This window comes from Rousettus aegyptiacus, unplaced genomic scaffold (genome assembly GCF_014176215.1).
Source record: "Rousettus aegyptiacus isolate mRouAeg1 unplaced genomic scaffold, mRouAeg1.p scaffold_m13_p_1, whole genome shotgun sequence".
Lineage (NCBI taxonomy): Eukaryota > Metazoa > Chordata > Mammalia > Chiroptera > Pteropodidae > Rousettus > Rousettus aegyptiacus.
The window spans coordinates 146,091,599-146,105,648 of NW_023416284.1; the positions used below are offsets into that span (position 1 = coordinate 146,091,599).

The 14,050-nt window shown below is 32.9% G+C and overlaps 1 protein-coding gene, 1 long non-coding RNA gene and 1 pseudogene across 4 annotated transcripts in view; 2 read left to right on the forward strand and 1 right to left on the reverse strand.

Moving 5' to 3' along the window:
* The window catches only part of CDK19 (cyclin dependent kinase 19), a 115,148-nt gene that overhangs the window by 86,438 nt on the left and 14,660 nt on the right, over positions 1 to 14,050 (reverse strand). For 2 of the 3 annotated variants that reach the window (XM_016137007.2, XM_016137005.2), the window contains exon 2: positions 2,807 to 2,868. The exons of the other annotated variant lie outside the window; for it this stretch is intronic. In XM_016137007.2, coding sequence (XP_015992493.2) covers positions 2,807 to 2,868 — 62 coding nt within the window. The remainder of the gene's footprint in view (positions 1 to 2,806; positions 2,869 to 14,050) is intronic. 3 annotated transcript variants of the gene reach the window in all.
* Positions 1 to 14,050, forward strand: part of LOC107506318 — a 67,271-nt gene that overhangs the window by 41,533 nt on the left and 11,688 nt on the right. The gene's annotated exons all lie outside the window — the stretch shown is intronic.
* LOC118605169 lies at positions 4,988 to 5,106 on the forward strand (annotated as a pseudogene).

The following is a 14,050-nucleotide window of genomic DNA, read 5'->3' on the forward strand; positions in this document are numbered from 1 at the left end:
AATTAGAGGACTGCAAATTAAACAAGATACCACTACATTCCTACTAAACAGCTAAAATCCAGAACACTGACAACATCATCTTCTGACAAGGATGTGAAGCAATAGGAAAGCTCATTCATTGCTGGTGGGAATGCAAAATGGTACAGTGACTTTGTAAGACATACTCCTACCATTTGATTCAGCAATTGCACTCCTTGATATTTATCCAAATGAACTGAAAACTTATGCCCATACAAAAATATGCACAAATAAGGTTTAGGGCAGTTCTATTCATAATTGCCAAAACTTAAAAGCAACCAAAATATACTTTAGAAGGTAAATGAATAAATTGTGGTACATCCAAACAATGGAATGTTATTTAGTGCTAATAAAGAAAGAAAGAAAGAAAGAAAGAAAGAAAGAAAGAAAGAAAGAAAGAAAGAAAGAAAGAAAGAAAGAATAAATACTGCTATCAAGCCTTGAAAAGGCATGGAGGAACCTTAAATTCTTATTGCTAAGTGAAAGAAGCTAACCTGGAAAGACTACATACTCTATAAGTACAAGTATAACATTCTGGAAAAGGTAAAACTATTGAGATAGAAAAAGATCAGTGGTTGCAAGAGGCTCAGAAGAAGGGGAGCCAGGGATGAATGCACTGAGCACAGGTTATGTTTAGGGCAATAAAATTATTCTGTATGATATTGTAATAATGGATTGTGTATTTTGTCAAACTCACAGAATATACAACACAAAGAGTGAACCTTAAAGTAAACTATTTATCTAAGATAATGATAAAGTAACAATATTAGCTCATCAACTGCTGCAAATGTACAACACTAAGGCAAGATGTTATTCCTAGGGAGATGGTGGGAGTAGAGGGGGAAGGCGGTAAAAAGGTATGTGGGAATTCAATGTACTTTCCACTCAATTTTTCTATAAATCTAAAACTGCTCTAAAACATAAAATCATTTATTATTTTTTAAATACTTTATTACCGTCATTTCATTACATATTTCTCATAGAAGCCAGGAGATGAGGACCTGGCAATGAGAGTCTTCTATGCCTTGATATGAGCAGTGCTTTACATCTCTTATACTAGTGATCAGGATTCTCTATCATCCTCAATTGGTGGGTGGCTCCATAGTGTAGTAGTTAGTACGCTTGCTTTACAAGCAGAAAGTCCTGGGTTCATGCCCCAGGTGGAGCCACAGAACATACCCCAGTGCACCAAGCCCCGGCAGGGGGGCGGCAGGGGATGCAGGGGGGCGGCGTGGGTGGGGGGATGCCAGGCCCCAGGTGCACCCTGCGAGCGCATGTAGGAGCGGACATCCTGCCTTAAGAGATTCAGTTCTTAAAAAAGAAAACGGTAACATCTGTAAGTCAGGGCTGGAAATGTGTGTTTGATTGGGGGAGGGGGGATTAAAAGAGGGAAAAGAGCTTTCTCTAAAAAAATTAAAAATAAAATATTTTTTAGAAAAATTATCAATTGGTAACAAAATATATCACAGTCACATTAGCTAAACAAATATAAGGCTGCATAATTCAACAATGGTGAAAATTGCCAACTGGCCTGAAAATCAAGTATGAAAATGCCTTCAAGAAATTACTTCAAACCTATTATTGGTAAATATCCTCGAAATGGCCGCTAAAGAGAGTAAAAGAAAGGAGAAAAGACTTAAGAGATAAAATTCTAACATCAATAAACAGCTTGAAACTCATCTATTTCCTGTAGTTAAGTAAAGCAGCGTCTATGAATAAGAAGGAAAAGGAAGAAAAGTAAAACCAGGTTGATTGTAAAATGGAGTGATCCCATTTTGGGCACAGAGGAAAAATTTAATAAATATATACTACCCTAACTTCACATAAAATATACCTTGAATATAAGGTATAAGGTGCAGCCACTTAGTCGATATAAAAACAAATACAATTTCCAGACAATATTCCTCTAATTCCCATTCAGAATCTATCTAAAAACTAGCTATATTATTAACTCTAAGAGTACAATGATAGCTGCTATAGATTTAAAAACAAAAACAAAAACAAAAACCCTCTATTCAAGTATCACCTGAAGAAAGTTTATAAGTGGTTTCACGAATTCACAGAAATTAATATCTATAATGTCTAGCACATAAATGGCAAAATACTTCTTTTTTTTTTTTTTAAATCAAAGAAGCATTACCCAGGAAAGGTATTTCTCATTGTTTTTATAAAAAGTAACTCATTAAGAAGGGTTCTATAAAAACCTATTTTACAAGTAGATGGAATGTGTTTGTTTCTCTATGAAACAAGAACTAACTTGAGAGAAGAGCATATTAACAACTTTTGAAGAGAGAAGTAATTAGCATACTGGAAACTAACATTTTTGGCACATGGGACCTATAGCAAGAATGCCTATCCTCCAGTCATGAGTCATGGATTAGGCTGCCTCTCTATTTATTGTGAAGCAACCTTTCAGTAAAAGGAGCAGCAGGGAAGAATACAACATATGAATAATGACTTGGACAACTTCCTAGAAGGAAATCAAAACATCTGAGAAAGTTAAATAGCATATACTACACATTACACTAATACTCTCTTTTCTTAATCACACTTACTCCAAAGAGTAAAATTTAGTCTTTAGTTTTACCTAAAGTTTTCTTTAATAGAATTTAGTAACATTAAATAAAATTATACACGTACTAATTTGGTTTTAAATTTTGTGAAAGTGAACTACTTAATGCATCATTCTAAATTATTTTATGATGACATTTGTGAAAAGTTCTCACCTGTCACATACCCACCCCAGCACACACACGCAATGACACCAGAAGGCAACACTCTGCTTTACCTTCTGCTGAAAAGTCTGCTACCTCCAACGCTTGAGGTCCATACACGAAGCCCTCCTGGAATCTATGAACACAGCAGAGGCAAAAGGCAGAGAAGTTTATGTAGATTTAAAGTTACACTGCCCAAAACATAAAATGCCAAATGCCTATCACAAGTCTACATATCTGCCGAGGAAATCAGATTTTAGACTTGACAATGACCAAATCAACAATATATTGGTAACATTCAGAGTTCATTATATATTGTGCAGCTAATTATATATAAAAAAAAAAAAGTTGAGTGTTAACTAATTTATATTTCACCAACAGAAGTAATTTTTACTATGAGAAATACTAAAAGAGCAACAAAGTATAAATTCATATATGCTGAAAGTAACTATTTCATTTTCAAAATTATGTGAGTGAACCAAAATAAAAGAAATTAAGTAAAAAAATGTACTTCGCAAAATGAAAGGTACTTAGAGCTAAAGTTACATTCTTTCTTAGGACCAGAGAATGTGGAAATGTAAGGGAAAAAAAAAAAAAAAAACAATTAGAAACAGACCTGGAAGAAGACAAAGGCAAAGGGATAAAAGGAAAAGTAGAAATATAAAGATATTCTAGTGCCAAGATTTAGTTTAAGCCTGACAGTAAAGCTGAAATGAACAAGGTACTACATATGCCAGGCAGTATGGGAGAAATCTACCTTATTCCAATATTATAAAATAAATATAAGCACAAAACATGAAAAGCTTTTCAGAAAACATTCATGTAAAGAATTAAGGATTTAATGAGGTAAAATGTTTAGATTTCAGATTTCATTTTATTCTTTTCTGATAAGACTAAAAGATTACAAAATGCAGCTGGTATGTAAGAAATAAGATAAATTTTACTAGCTATTAAATTTTAAAGAGAAGAACATGTTATCTTTATGTAATATTTAGAAATCCTTAAAAATATAATCAAATAATTAGGAAAGAAGGAACAAAGCACTCTCTTAAAACATGATGGTATGTCAAGAAAGAAACACAGTATTACAAAACATTGGCCCTGAAGTCAGATGGCTTGAGTTCAAGTTTCAGCTAAATCACTTAATTATTTTGTGACATCAGGCAGGTCTTGTGATCTCTCAGTACAACCAGAGCTTTTCGATGAGGATCTTTCACCACCTCTCAGATTTATACTAAATATCAAATGAAATAAGGTATTAAAAATCATAAAATGTTATATTTTGCAAAAATTTAAATCAGTGCATTTGACTTAAATTGACAACTTAATACAAGTTGTTAACTTAGAAATGGAGGGAATATAGAGTGCCTAGCTAAGGAATGTGAGGAGCTGTGTGGGGAAAGAAGCTCAAAGAAACAAACCAAAACGACGGAGCTGACCAAAAGAGCCTAGAGAGTAGCTGTCAGGGCTAAGTGACAGCCAGAAAGTCAGTCACCAAAAAATGGTTTTATCATATTAATTAACATAATTTAGCAATTTGCCCAGCACTACCTGCCTCAGATGTATCTTCTCTTCATTTCCAAAACAACTGTAGAGATTGCACACTCCTCTAAGACCATGCTTGTGGCACACTAAGCTAAGATCTGAGACACAGCAACTACTTGTACATTGCATATATTTCTAAAAAACAGAAGATCTTACCTAATAAAATGATAATGGCAGCAAAGGCTTACATAGGATATATATAATGTGCCAGACACATTTCTAACAGCTCTACAGGTATTAACTAATTCATTTGGTCTTCACAACACTGAAATAGGTATTATTATTATCTTCACTTTACAAATGAAGAAAATGAGACACAGAGAGCTTAAGAAACCAGAAGTGGCAGATCTACAATTCAAACCCAGACTGTCTACTTCTAGAGCCATACCCTTAGTCACTACATCATCCAGTCTACAGAATTAAAATCGCACAAACCAGGCACTTATCTACATGTAAGAAACCGAAAGATTATAAATGTTCTTAAGTATTCAATCATAATACATGTGTGTGCATTCTTTAGCATTTGCAATATCTTCTTGGAAAATTCAAATTCAAATGATTATTGTACAAAATATGTTTAAAAACAGAAAATGCTTACAATATAAAATGAAAAGCCAAAATTTTTAAAAACAAAAAAAGGTTAAAAAAGTTCTCACAAGAAAAAAAAATTTGTAACTATGTACAGTGATGAATGTTTAAAAAAAGAATATGTCTATGGCCATGCCACCCTGAACATGCCCAATCTCGTCTGATCTCAGAAGTCAAGCAGGGTGGGACCTGGTTAATACTTGGATGAGAGACCACCTAAGAAGACCAAGTGCTGTAGGCATGAAAAAAAGAAAAGAAAGAGAATATGTATTCTGCACTCAAGATACAATGGTCTATCTATGGCATTACGTCAATTTTATAAACGGTGTCATCCAAATTGTCAAAATCCCAAAACTTTGAGTGTACTGTTGTATCATTTACTATGAAAGGCATATTAATACTTCTCTCCTAGTAGGGTGAGACGGGGGAAGAGCCACTTGTCTTCTCACACCACACCCTGCCTCTGCCCAAGCTGCTTGGAATGCTCTTCTGAACTTTTCCAACTCTACTTCAAGTCTCAGCTCCTCCAAAAAGCTTTCCTTCAGCACCCACCAAATATACAGGAATAAACATATTCATGCACCAAATATGAACAATCTTCCTGTATGTTTACCTACACTACCCAGATACTATAGTACATTTCAATAATAATCTAATTTTGCTTTTCTTGTCTGCCTTTGCCACTAAATTGAAGGTCTCTGAGGACAGAGACATCAGTAATTCTTTGGCTCTCCATAGCCCTTAGCACAGAGTCTAGAGTGCATAGAAGAACTCAATAAATGGTGGATGAATTAATAAAGTTCATAGAAATAGTCATTCTTAAGCACTTCAAAACTTTCATATTCTCAAACACTTAAAAGCACACTGTAGCCTTCTTGCATTTCAAAATAAAAGAATTCTAGTATCAAGGGATATATCAGGAGACATTAGGATTTCAAGGCAGTTGGTAATACTTAATTTCCTTAACTATAAAATATTTCTCTTCTAAAACAAATCAGTCTGCGGCCATGCTACCCTGAACAAGCCCAATCCTGTCTGATCTCGGAAGCTAAGCAGGGTCAAGGTCTACCTAGTTAGTACTTGGATGGGAGACCACCTAGGAAGACCAGGTCCTGTAGATGTAAAAAATAAAATAAAAAATAAAAAATTATAAGATGACAAGGTCCTTGCAATTTGCGAGGTCAATCAAAGGTTGCCTCACCTAAAAAAAATTTAATTAAATAAATAAAACAAATCAGGTATCCTTAGTGGATTTTAAAAAACTATTTTTTGTCAGTACAACTACTGAGGTGTTTAAGAGAAGAAAGCAACAGAGAACATTTTCTCTCTTTACAAGACATCCCTACAACAAATATTTACTAAGGATCATTTTCGTACCAAGCATTATATTAGGCAGTTAAAATACAGAATAATGAACTCTTTGAAAAAGTCCCAAAGTAGTATTTCTAGCCACATCACTAGGAGATAAGAAAGCTTAGAGGAGATGGCATTTATATTGTTTAATTTTTAGAGGAAAAGTGAAACTTTTAAGAAAAAGATAGATTTTAATTTTCCATTTTTTTATGAGCTCAAGTTTGTTGTTAGGTAAGACAGAAGTAGCAAGTGTCTCTTAGTGTCTATTATGTAGCACTGTACCAGATTCTTTACATACATTATTTCAATTAAACCTCATAAAAGTTCTATGAGATAGTTCTTAATTTATGAAAGTAAAACAGCTAGGATCTGAGCTCAAAAATGTCTGCCTCTAAAAAAAGAAAAAAAGTCTGCTTCTAGCAACTATTGTCCATTTCACATAAGTTCTTTAGTTCTTAGGCCTAAACATAAAATATAGGGGCCAAGAGAAAGTTAATAATAAATAACTCACCAATTAACTAAGCTTCCATATGCTTCATCTCTATTTACAACATTTTGGCTGAGTGCAAGGAAGCCATTTTTTAAATAAGGAAAAAACTGACTTTACAGAGTGCAATAGAATCAAAATTCAAGCTTTCTGAAATAAGCTATAAGGCATAAATACCACTAAAAATTCAGAATATATCTTTCTCATTACAATCTTCTTTAATTCCCTCCAGTATAAACAGAAAAAATTGTAAGGGACAACATTTTTACTAAATTCTATGTATTTGTTATACAATCCCAATAAGTGACCCTAAAAAAAGCCTATTTATCACCATAATATCTGAACTATTTCAGATGAATAATAACATCCATTAAAATTTTAGTAAAAATAATAATAATAGTCTGTAAACAACATAGGAACTCCAGGGAAAAAATTAATTTAATATTATGGCTATTATGGTTGAATAATCCTTATCTAGATTTTCTCAAAACTCAAAAAAAATGTATTACTATGACAGAGCATGTACATTCAGGCAACTCTTTATAAGAGGTCTATTAAAGGATATAACATCAAATTAAACAAGAAGTGCCCTGAAATGGAAGCGCAAGACATTTCAGTTGACTAGAATAAATAATGTCCCAACAGTGAGGACTATTCAATGCAAAGAACAACAATCAAAAAGAATGAAATTTCTTTCTATGGGAATATTTCAAAATACAGAAATATTTATCTATATGAAAGTTCATGTTTAATCCTATTTGAAAGCAAAAGGTTGGCATTAGTGACCCAAGTCTTTCTCCTCCCAGAAATGAATGTCTTAGTCCCATAACTGCAAGCCATTAACCAATCCATAATCTTTTAGTTACCCGGATAGTGGAGATCCTTCTCTGTTCCAGAACTCAATTTATGCCAATGTGGTCTGCCTTACTATGAAGGTAACAGACAGCAGAGGTTTCATGCTATGAATTCTATAGCCCTGTTCCCAATGGAGAGAAACAAAGCAGAACCTGGTGAAAGCAAGATCCTTCCCAGAGATCCAATCGGTTCTTAATTTGGAGTCAAAGAACGAATCTCTGCCATCAACTCACCCGAGTGCCTTCCTCATCCCAATCCAATCTCAATTCTTCAGGATAAAAATTTCAAGACTCTGACAAGAACTTTATGAACTATAAAAGCTAATACTACAGTTATAAAACAGAAGCAGCTTCTTAAAGAAACCTGCTATCTTTAACTAATTCAAGGGAGAAACATAATTAGTAAGAGAAAAGGGCATGGCATAATAGCTCTTATCCGTAAAAACAGAATTAAATTACTTTTACCCTCTCCCAATTATGCCTGGAAGAAAAGAAGAATAAAGGATACACTTTCCACTCTGCAATTATGCAGTTGGTAAACTATTTTTCCTTTTTATGCCACCTCAAATGACCGCACAATTTGTTCCCAGGCTCTCAGAAAACAACTCAACTACCATCCTGCCCACTTCTCTGGGGTGTCCTTTACCCCACTCATCCAACTAGTCACTAAATCCTATCTATCTCCTAAATATCCCTTGGAATTTACCCACAGCCCTCCTCCTTTACTACTCCCACAGCTGCCTCTAAGAAACAGCACCTCATTATTTTTCACCTGGACCTAACAGCCTTCCTACTCCCACTCTGATCTTGTCCTCTCCACCATCCACACCACTGAAAATTGATTATGAAATTCCCCACTGTAAGGATACACACCAAACTGTTAGCAGGGGTTATTTCTAGTGAATGCCTACATTTTTGTATTGCTTGCATTTTACAAGTTTGTGTTCCTTTTATAATCAGAAAAAAAAAATGTTTACTATTTTGCAAACTATTAGAATCTATTCCATTTGGAATCTATTACTCTACTTTCATCAGGTTAAAGGACAAATTCTTTAGCCAATCACACAATGACCATACTCTGCCCTTCTCAAATGTATTTCCAACCTCCATCCCAAGTACTTACTCTAGCCATCCTGAATTGCTTGCTGTTCTATTTCTTTATATCATAATCATACATATTGCTTCCTCTGTGTTGAATACAGAGATGTAAGAATAATCTTGAGTCTGTTCGAAGAATCGGCCTGCCTCCCACCAATAGTTATGGTAAATCATTAAACTAAGAATAAAGAATATACCTCATCTTGTAGCACACTATTCCTAGTGAGAGCCTACAGTCCCACAGTTATACAATGAATTTTTCCCTTCTAATAAGGAAACTGATGTTTTTAAAAAGATAAAGTAAGATGATGCTTTGCATCCACAGACAAGAGATGACATGGGAGGAGGCACATTGAGGAATGCTAAATTAGGGTAGGGGAATGGAGAGTAGAGAAAAAGGGAAAAAACTGGATAAATTTGCAACACAACTTTTCACACAGTGGAATAGCTTGAAGTGTTATAAATATTTTGATCAAGTAAAAGCACAATTAAGTTCATTTAGAAAATAGTAGGAACATCTGTATTACTTTCCCTCCTTCTTTTAGCATGAAAATCAATGTTGGCCACTTTTTAAAAGCACATAATTGGCCCTACCTTCCTTCAATTTCTTCTACTATGTACCAAGAATAATCCAATGTAAATTATAGACTAAACGTAACTTAATGAAATCTCTTCTTTTGATTATAAATTACACATAATTCTTTCACAACATGTAAAACACAGAAACATAACCCAGATTTTCAAAAATACAAACACATGAAAAAATTCAAAACTTCATCATTTGATAGTGTAATTGGGTCAAATAAAATCAGCAGTGTCACCCAATACAGATTTCTACCTAAAGAAATAAATCAAGAAAAAGACAGGAAAAGAAAGATAGGGATATAGTTCAATGGGTTATAATGGTTAAGAAGCAAATCTAAGGATTTTCATACTTTTGCTATGTTATATAATCTTGGTTCCATTAAAAAGAACAAAATTATAATGTTCTTAGCTATAATAATGGTATTACAGTTATGCAAGAGAATGTGTTTATTTTTAGGAGATACATGCTGAAATATTAAAGGGTATAGTGCCATGACGATTGCAACTTACTTTCAAGTGGTTCAGAAAAACATATATGTATATACAAACACATTTACAGAAAAAGTAAATATGACACTCTGTTAACTGTTTAATCTGGATCCAGGGATGGCAAACTACTGCCCAGGACAAATCCAACTGTATGTGTTTTTGTAAACATACTTTTATTGGAACACTGTCATGTCCATGTCCATTCATTTTACCTGTTCTCTATGGCTGCTTTCTCACTACAACTACAGAATTATGAGTAGTCGTGACAGAGACCATCTGACCTCTAAAACCTAAAATATTTTCTAATCTTTTACAGAAACACAGAAAATATCTGGCCCTTTACAAAAAAAAAAATTTGCTAACTTCTGATCTAGACAGTGGATATATCAGTGATCATAGGACTGACTATGTCTGTAGACTTTTTTGTATGTTTGAAATTTTTATAATCAAAAGTTGGAAATATATACAATTTTACACATGAATCTTTTGATTTCTCAAGAATACAGATGAATACATAAACAGATTATTGAAACAGAGAGCTTGGAAGCAATCCTAATACTGATATACTACAAAGTTATTATGCAGTTTTTAGTGCAAAAGGAACAACTTTTTAAGACAGAAGTTCATTAAAATTTTGTATTAATAAATGGCAATAGAATTAACACATTATTTACAATAGAAAAGCATCATCTCTCCTTTATTCCTTATAATTCCCAAGGAAATGACACCATTTTCATTTTACAGATTTCTGTTTTCAGACCCTTCCATGGTATAAAAAACTTTTTACACTCATATATAGAAGTTATCTACCCCAAACAAGAACAGAAATCTCTTCCAGATCTGCGTTTATTATTTCTTTCACCTCTGTACTATATATTTACCACTCATATTACTAAACTAAAAACCACTTCTCTGGCTCATTCTTCAGCCTTCAAAACTCAGCCATCATAGGCTTTTGCTCCTCTTGGAAGCTTTCCAAATCACCCGCACACCCCTGGATCAGTTCAATGAACTTCCTAGTTATCTTCACAGCATTCTCTGCATACCTATATAATGGAATTATACCCCTATATTGTAATCTATTTGATTCTCTATATATAAGGAAAGGAACTATGTCTTTGATCCTTATATTCTTAATTCATACATAGGGTTATTCAGCAAATGTCAAATAAAGGAGTGAATGGTATTGCTAGTTACCTTTTCACTGTATATATATTTAATTATGCCAAATAAGCTATAAATTCTTAAGGCTGGAACCTTGTCACATGTTTTTTCACTTAAAAAAAGAAAAATAAATAAATAAAAAATTAAAAAACAGTACCAGACCTAAATATAAGAGCTAAAACTATGACACTCTAAGAAGAAATTAAAGGAGTTCATTGCAACCTTACAACAGTGGTTTCCTAGCACGAGCAACAAAAAACATAAATTGGACATCATTAAAATTAAAAACTTTGTACTTCAAAGGACACCATCAAGAAAGTGAAAATGCAATCCATCAAATGAGAAAAAAATATTTGTAGAACATATATCAGATAAGGGCCTACTCTCCAGAATATAAAAATAACTTCTACCAAAAAACAAAAACAAAAAAACTCTTACAACTCAACAATAAACAAAAAGACAACCCAATGAAATATGGGCAAAGGATATGAATAAACATTTCTCCAAAGAATATACACAAATGGCCAAAAAAAAAAAATGATGAAAAGATGCTCAACACCATTAGTTATTACAGAAATGAATCAAAACAACAATGAGATACTTCATCTAGGATGGTTAGAATCAAAAAGACATACAATACCAAAAGTTAGCAAGGGTGTAAAGAACTAGAACCCTCACAGATTACATGCAGAAATGTAAAATGGTACAGCAGTTTTAGAAAACGGTCTGGTAGTTCCTCAAATAGTTAAATACAGAGCTAACTAACATATAACCTAGTAATTCCATCCTTAGGTATATAAATGCTTAAGACAATTTAAAATACATGGCCAAGTAAAATTTCTATATAAATGTTCACAGTAGCATTGTTCACAAAAAAATACAAACAACCCAAATGCCCATCAACTGATGAATAAACAAAATGTGCTATATCCATACAATGGAGCATTTATTCTTCAGCTATTTAAAGGGATTATGTACTCACACAGATGAACTTTGAAAATATGCTAAGTGAAAGAATCACACACAAACTACAAATCGTATGATTTCATTATATGAAGTATCCAGAATAGACAAATCCGTAGAGAGAGAAAGCAGATTAGTGGTTGCCAAGAGCTAGAAGAATAGAGAAATGGGGAGTGACTGCTAATGGGTTTTTTGGGGTGACAAAATGTTCTAAAATCAGATAGTGATAATGATTACACAACTCTGTGAATAGACTAAAACTACTGAATTATCCAATTTTTTAAAAAGCCTCTGCCAAGATGAACCTAAATAGTTCACTTATGAAAATGCACTAACTTAATATCTTTAAAAGTGCATCCTGATAATTGATAATTAATTTGCCTTTATCAGTCTCTTCATTAAAGATCATCATGAATGCTCCATAGGTAAACCAATTTCATTGCCTTTATATTAGACATCTTGTTACAGATAAGAATGTTGGGGTAAAACTACACCAAAATATCAGACACTGACGCACACTATGTGATCTTAAAGGAGGTATTTAATATTTCTGGACTTAAGGCAAGGGATTTGAACAAGATATAAGATTCCATGAAGTTCTAAAAGCTTATGCTGTGTTTTTATCACTACCTATAAGTACATCCAGGAAGAGATTTTTAAGTTTATAATTATATAGTTTCTTAAAATTCCTACTTTAAACAGATCCATACAGTAATATTAGGAAACACAGGTTCACTTGTCAAGTTTCCTAATCGTGATCTTCATTTTCATTCCTTTCCCTTTTGCTTTACATTTTTCACATTAGAAAGTTCCCTCTCTCAGAAAACCAGTTTTAACTAAGTATCTGTTGATGATAGTGCTGTTTGTAATCATAAAAAGTTATAAACAAGTATCAATCAACAGAGTAACTGGTTAAACAAATAATGGTACATCTATACAGTGGAATATAGTCACTAAAAATATAGAACAGAGATCTTCTGGGGAAAGAAAATCAGAAAGCAAACTTTTACCCATACTCTCAAGAATATCTGCAGTATAATTAATATTATTGATGAAAGGGTTATATGCGTGAATGGTATAAATTTTCTTTAAAAGAAAACATCTGCTTGATAAGATCATTTAATGAAATGGGAAAATATCCATTATATAGCTAAACAGAAAATGTATATTATCAAAAGTCTTATAAAAAGGCATATAACTTGTCCAGAAAAATATGTAGAAAAGATATGCCACACCATTCATAGTGTTCATCTATGAATTACTTTACTTCTTTTTGCTTATCTTATATTCCTGTTTTGACATATAACATTGCATAAGTTTAAGATGCACACGATTTATGTATTGTAAAATGATTACCACAATAAGGTTAGTTAACACATCTATCATCTACCTTTATTTTCTAAGTTTCTTAAACACATTCTATCTATAATATGAAAAAAAACTCTTAAGAAAAAATAAAGTTCTCCTCTTTCGTCTTTTATTTTGAAGGTTTAAAGTAAGATGGCCCATCATGGAACCCATTTTTCCTTTCTAATACAATAAAGTTATTTTATAACAATTATAGATGGGAAAAAAATTCTATCTTCCTACTGAATCTAACAATGTTAGTCCTCATTCTCAAAACTAAGGTGCTGTAATTTTTACTTAATACCTTTTTTTCATTGCTAATTTAATCTTTAGGGAAATTTATCATGGAAACCCCCTTATAAATACCTGAAGAATAAATGAATCAATACTTTGCTGGGGACTTTTATACATTGACTTAATTACTCCTCACAACAACCACATTAGATAGTAACTTATCATCCTACAAATTTTTCAGGTGGGGAAATGAGGTTCAGATATAATACTTTATCAAAATACCACAGCTAGAGAGTATTGGCCCAGATCTAAAATAAGGGTTTCCAATTCCAATTCCAAGGTTTCCTTACACCACAGCTGTGCTTTAGACACACACACACAGAGAATCAGCAGTTCAAGTATTCTTTAAGAAGAAATAAGATTTGTTTAAACCATTTAGACCCAAGAGTCCTTTTTATTCAGATGCCTTTGTAAAAGAAAATATCTAATAAAAGTACTAAATTTACAACCTCAATAAACTAAAAAAGAAGCTTAGTTAGGTGGCCTAGAGTAAAAGTCACATGTAAAATTTAATACGACTAAATTCTAAGTACCAAATTACTGTTGTTTTC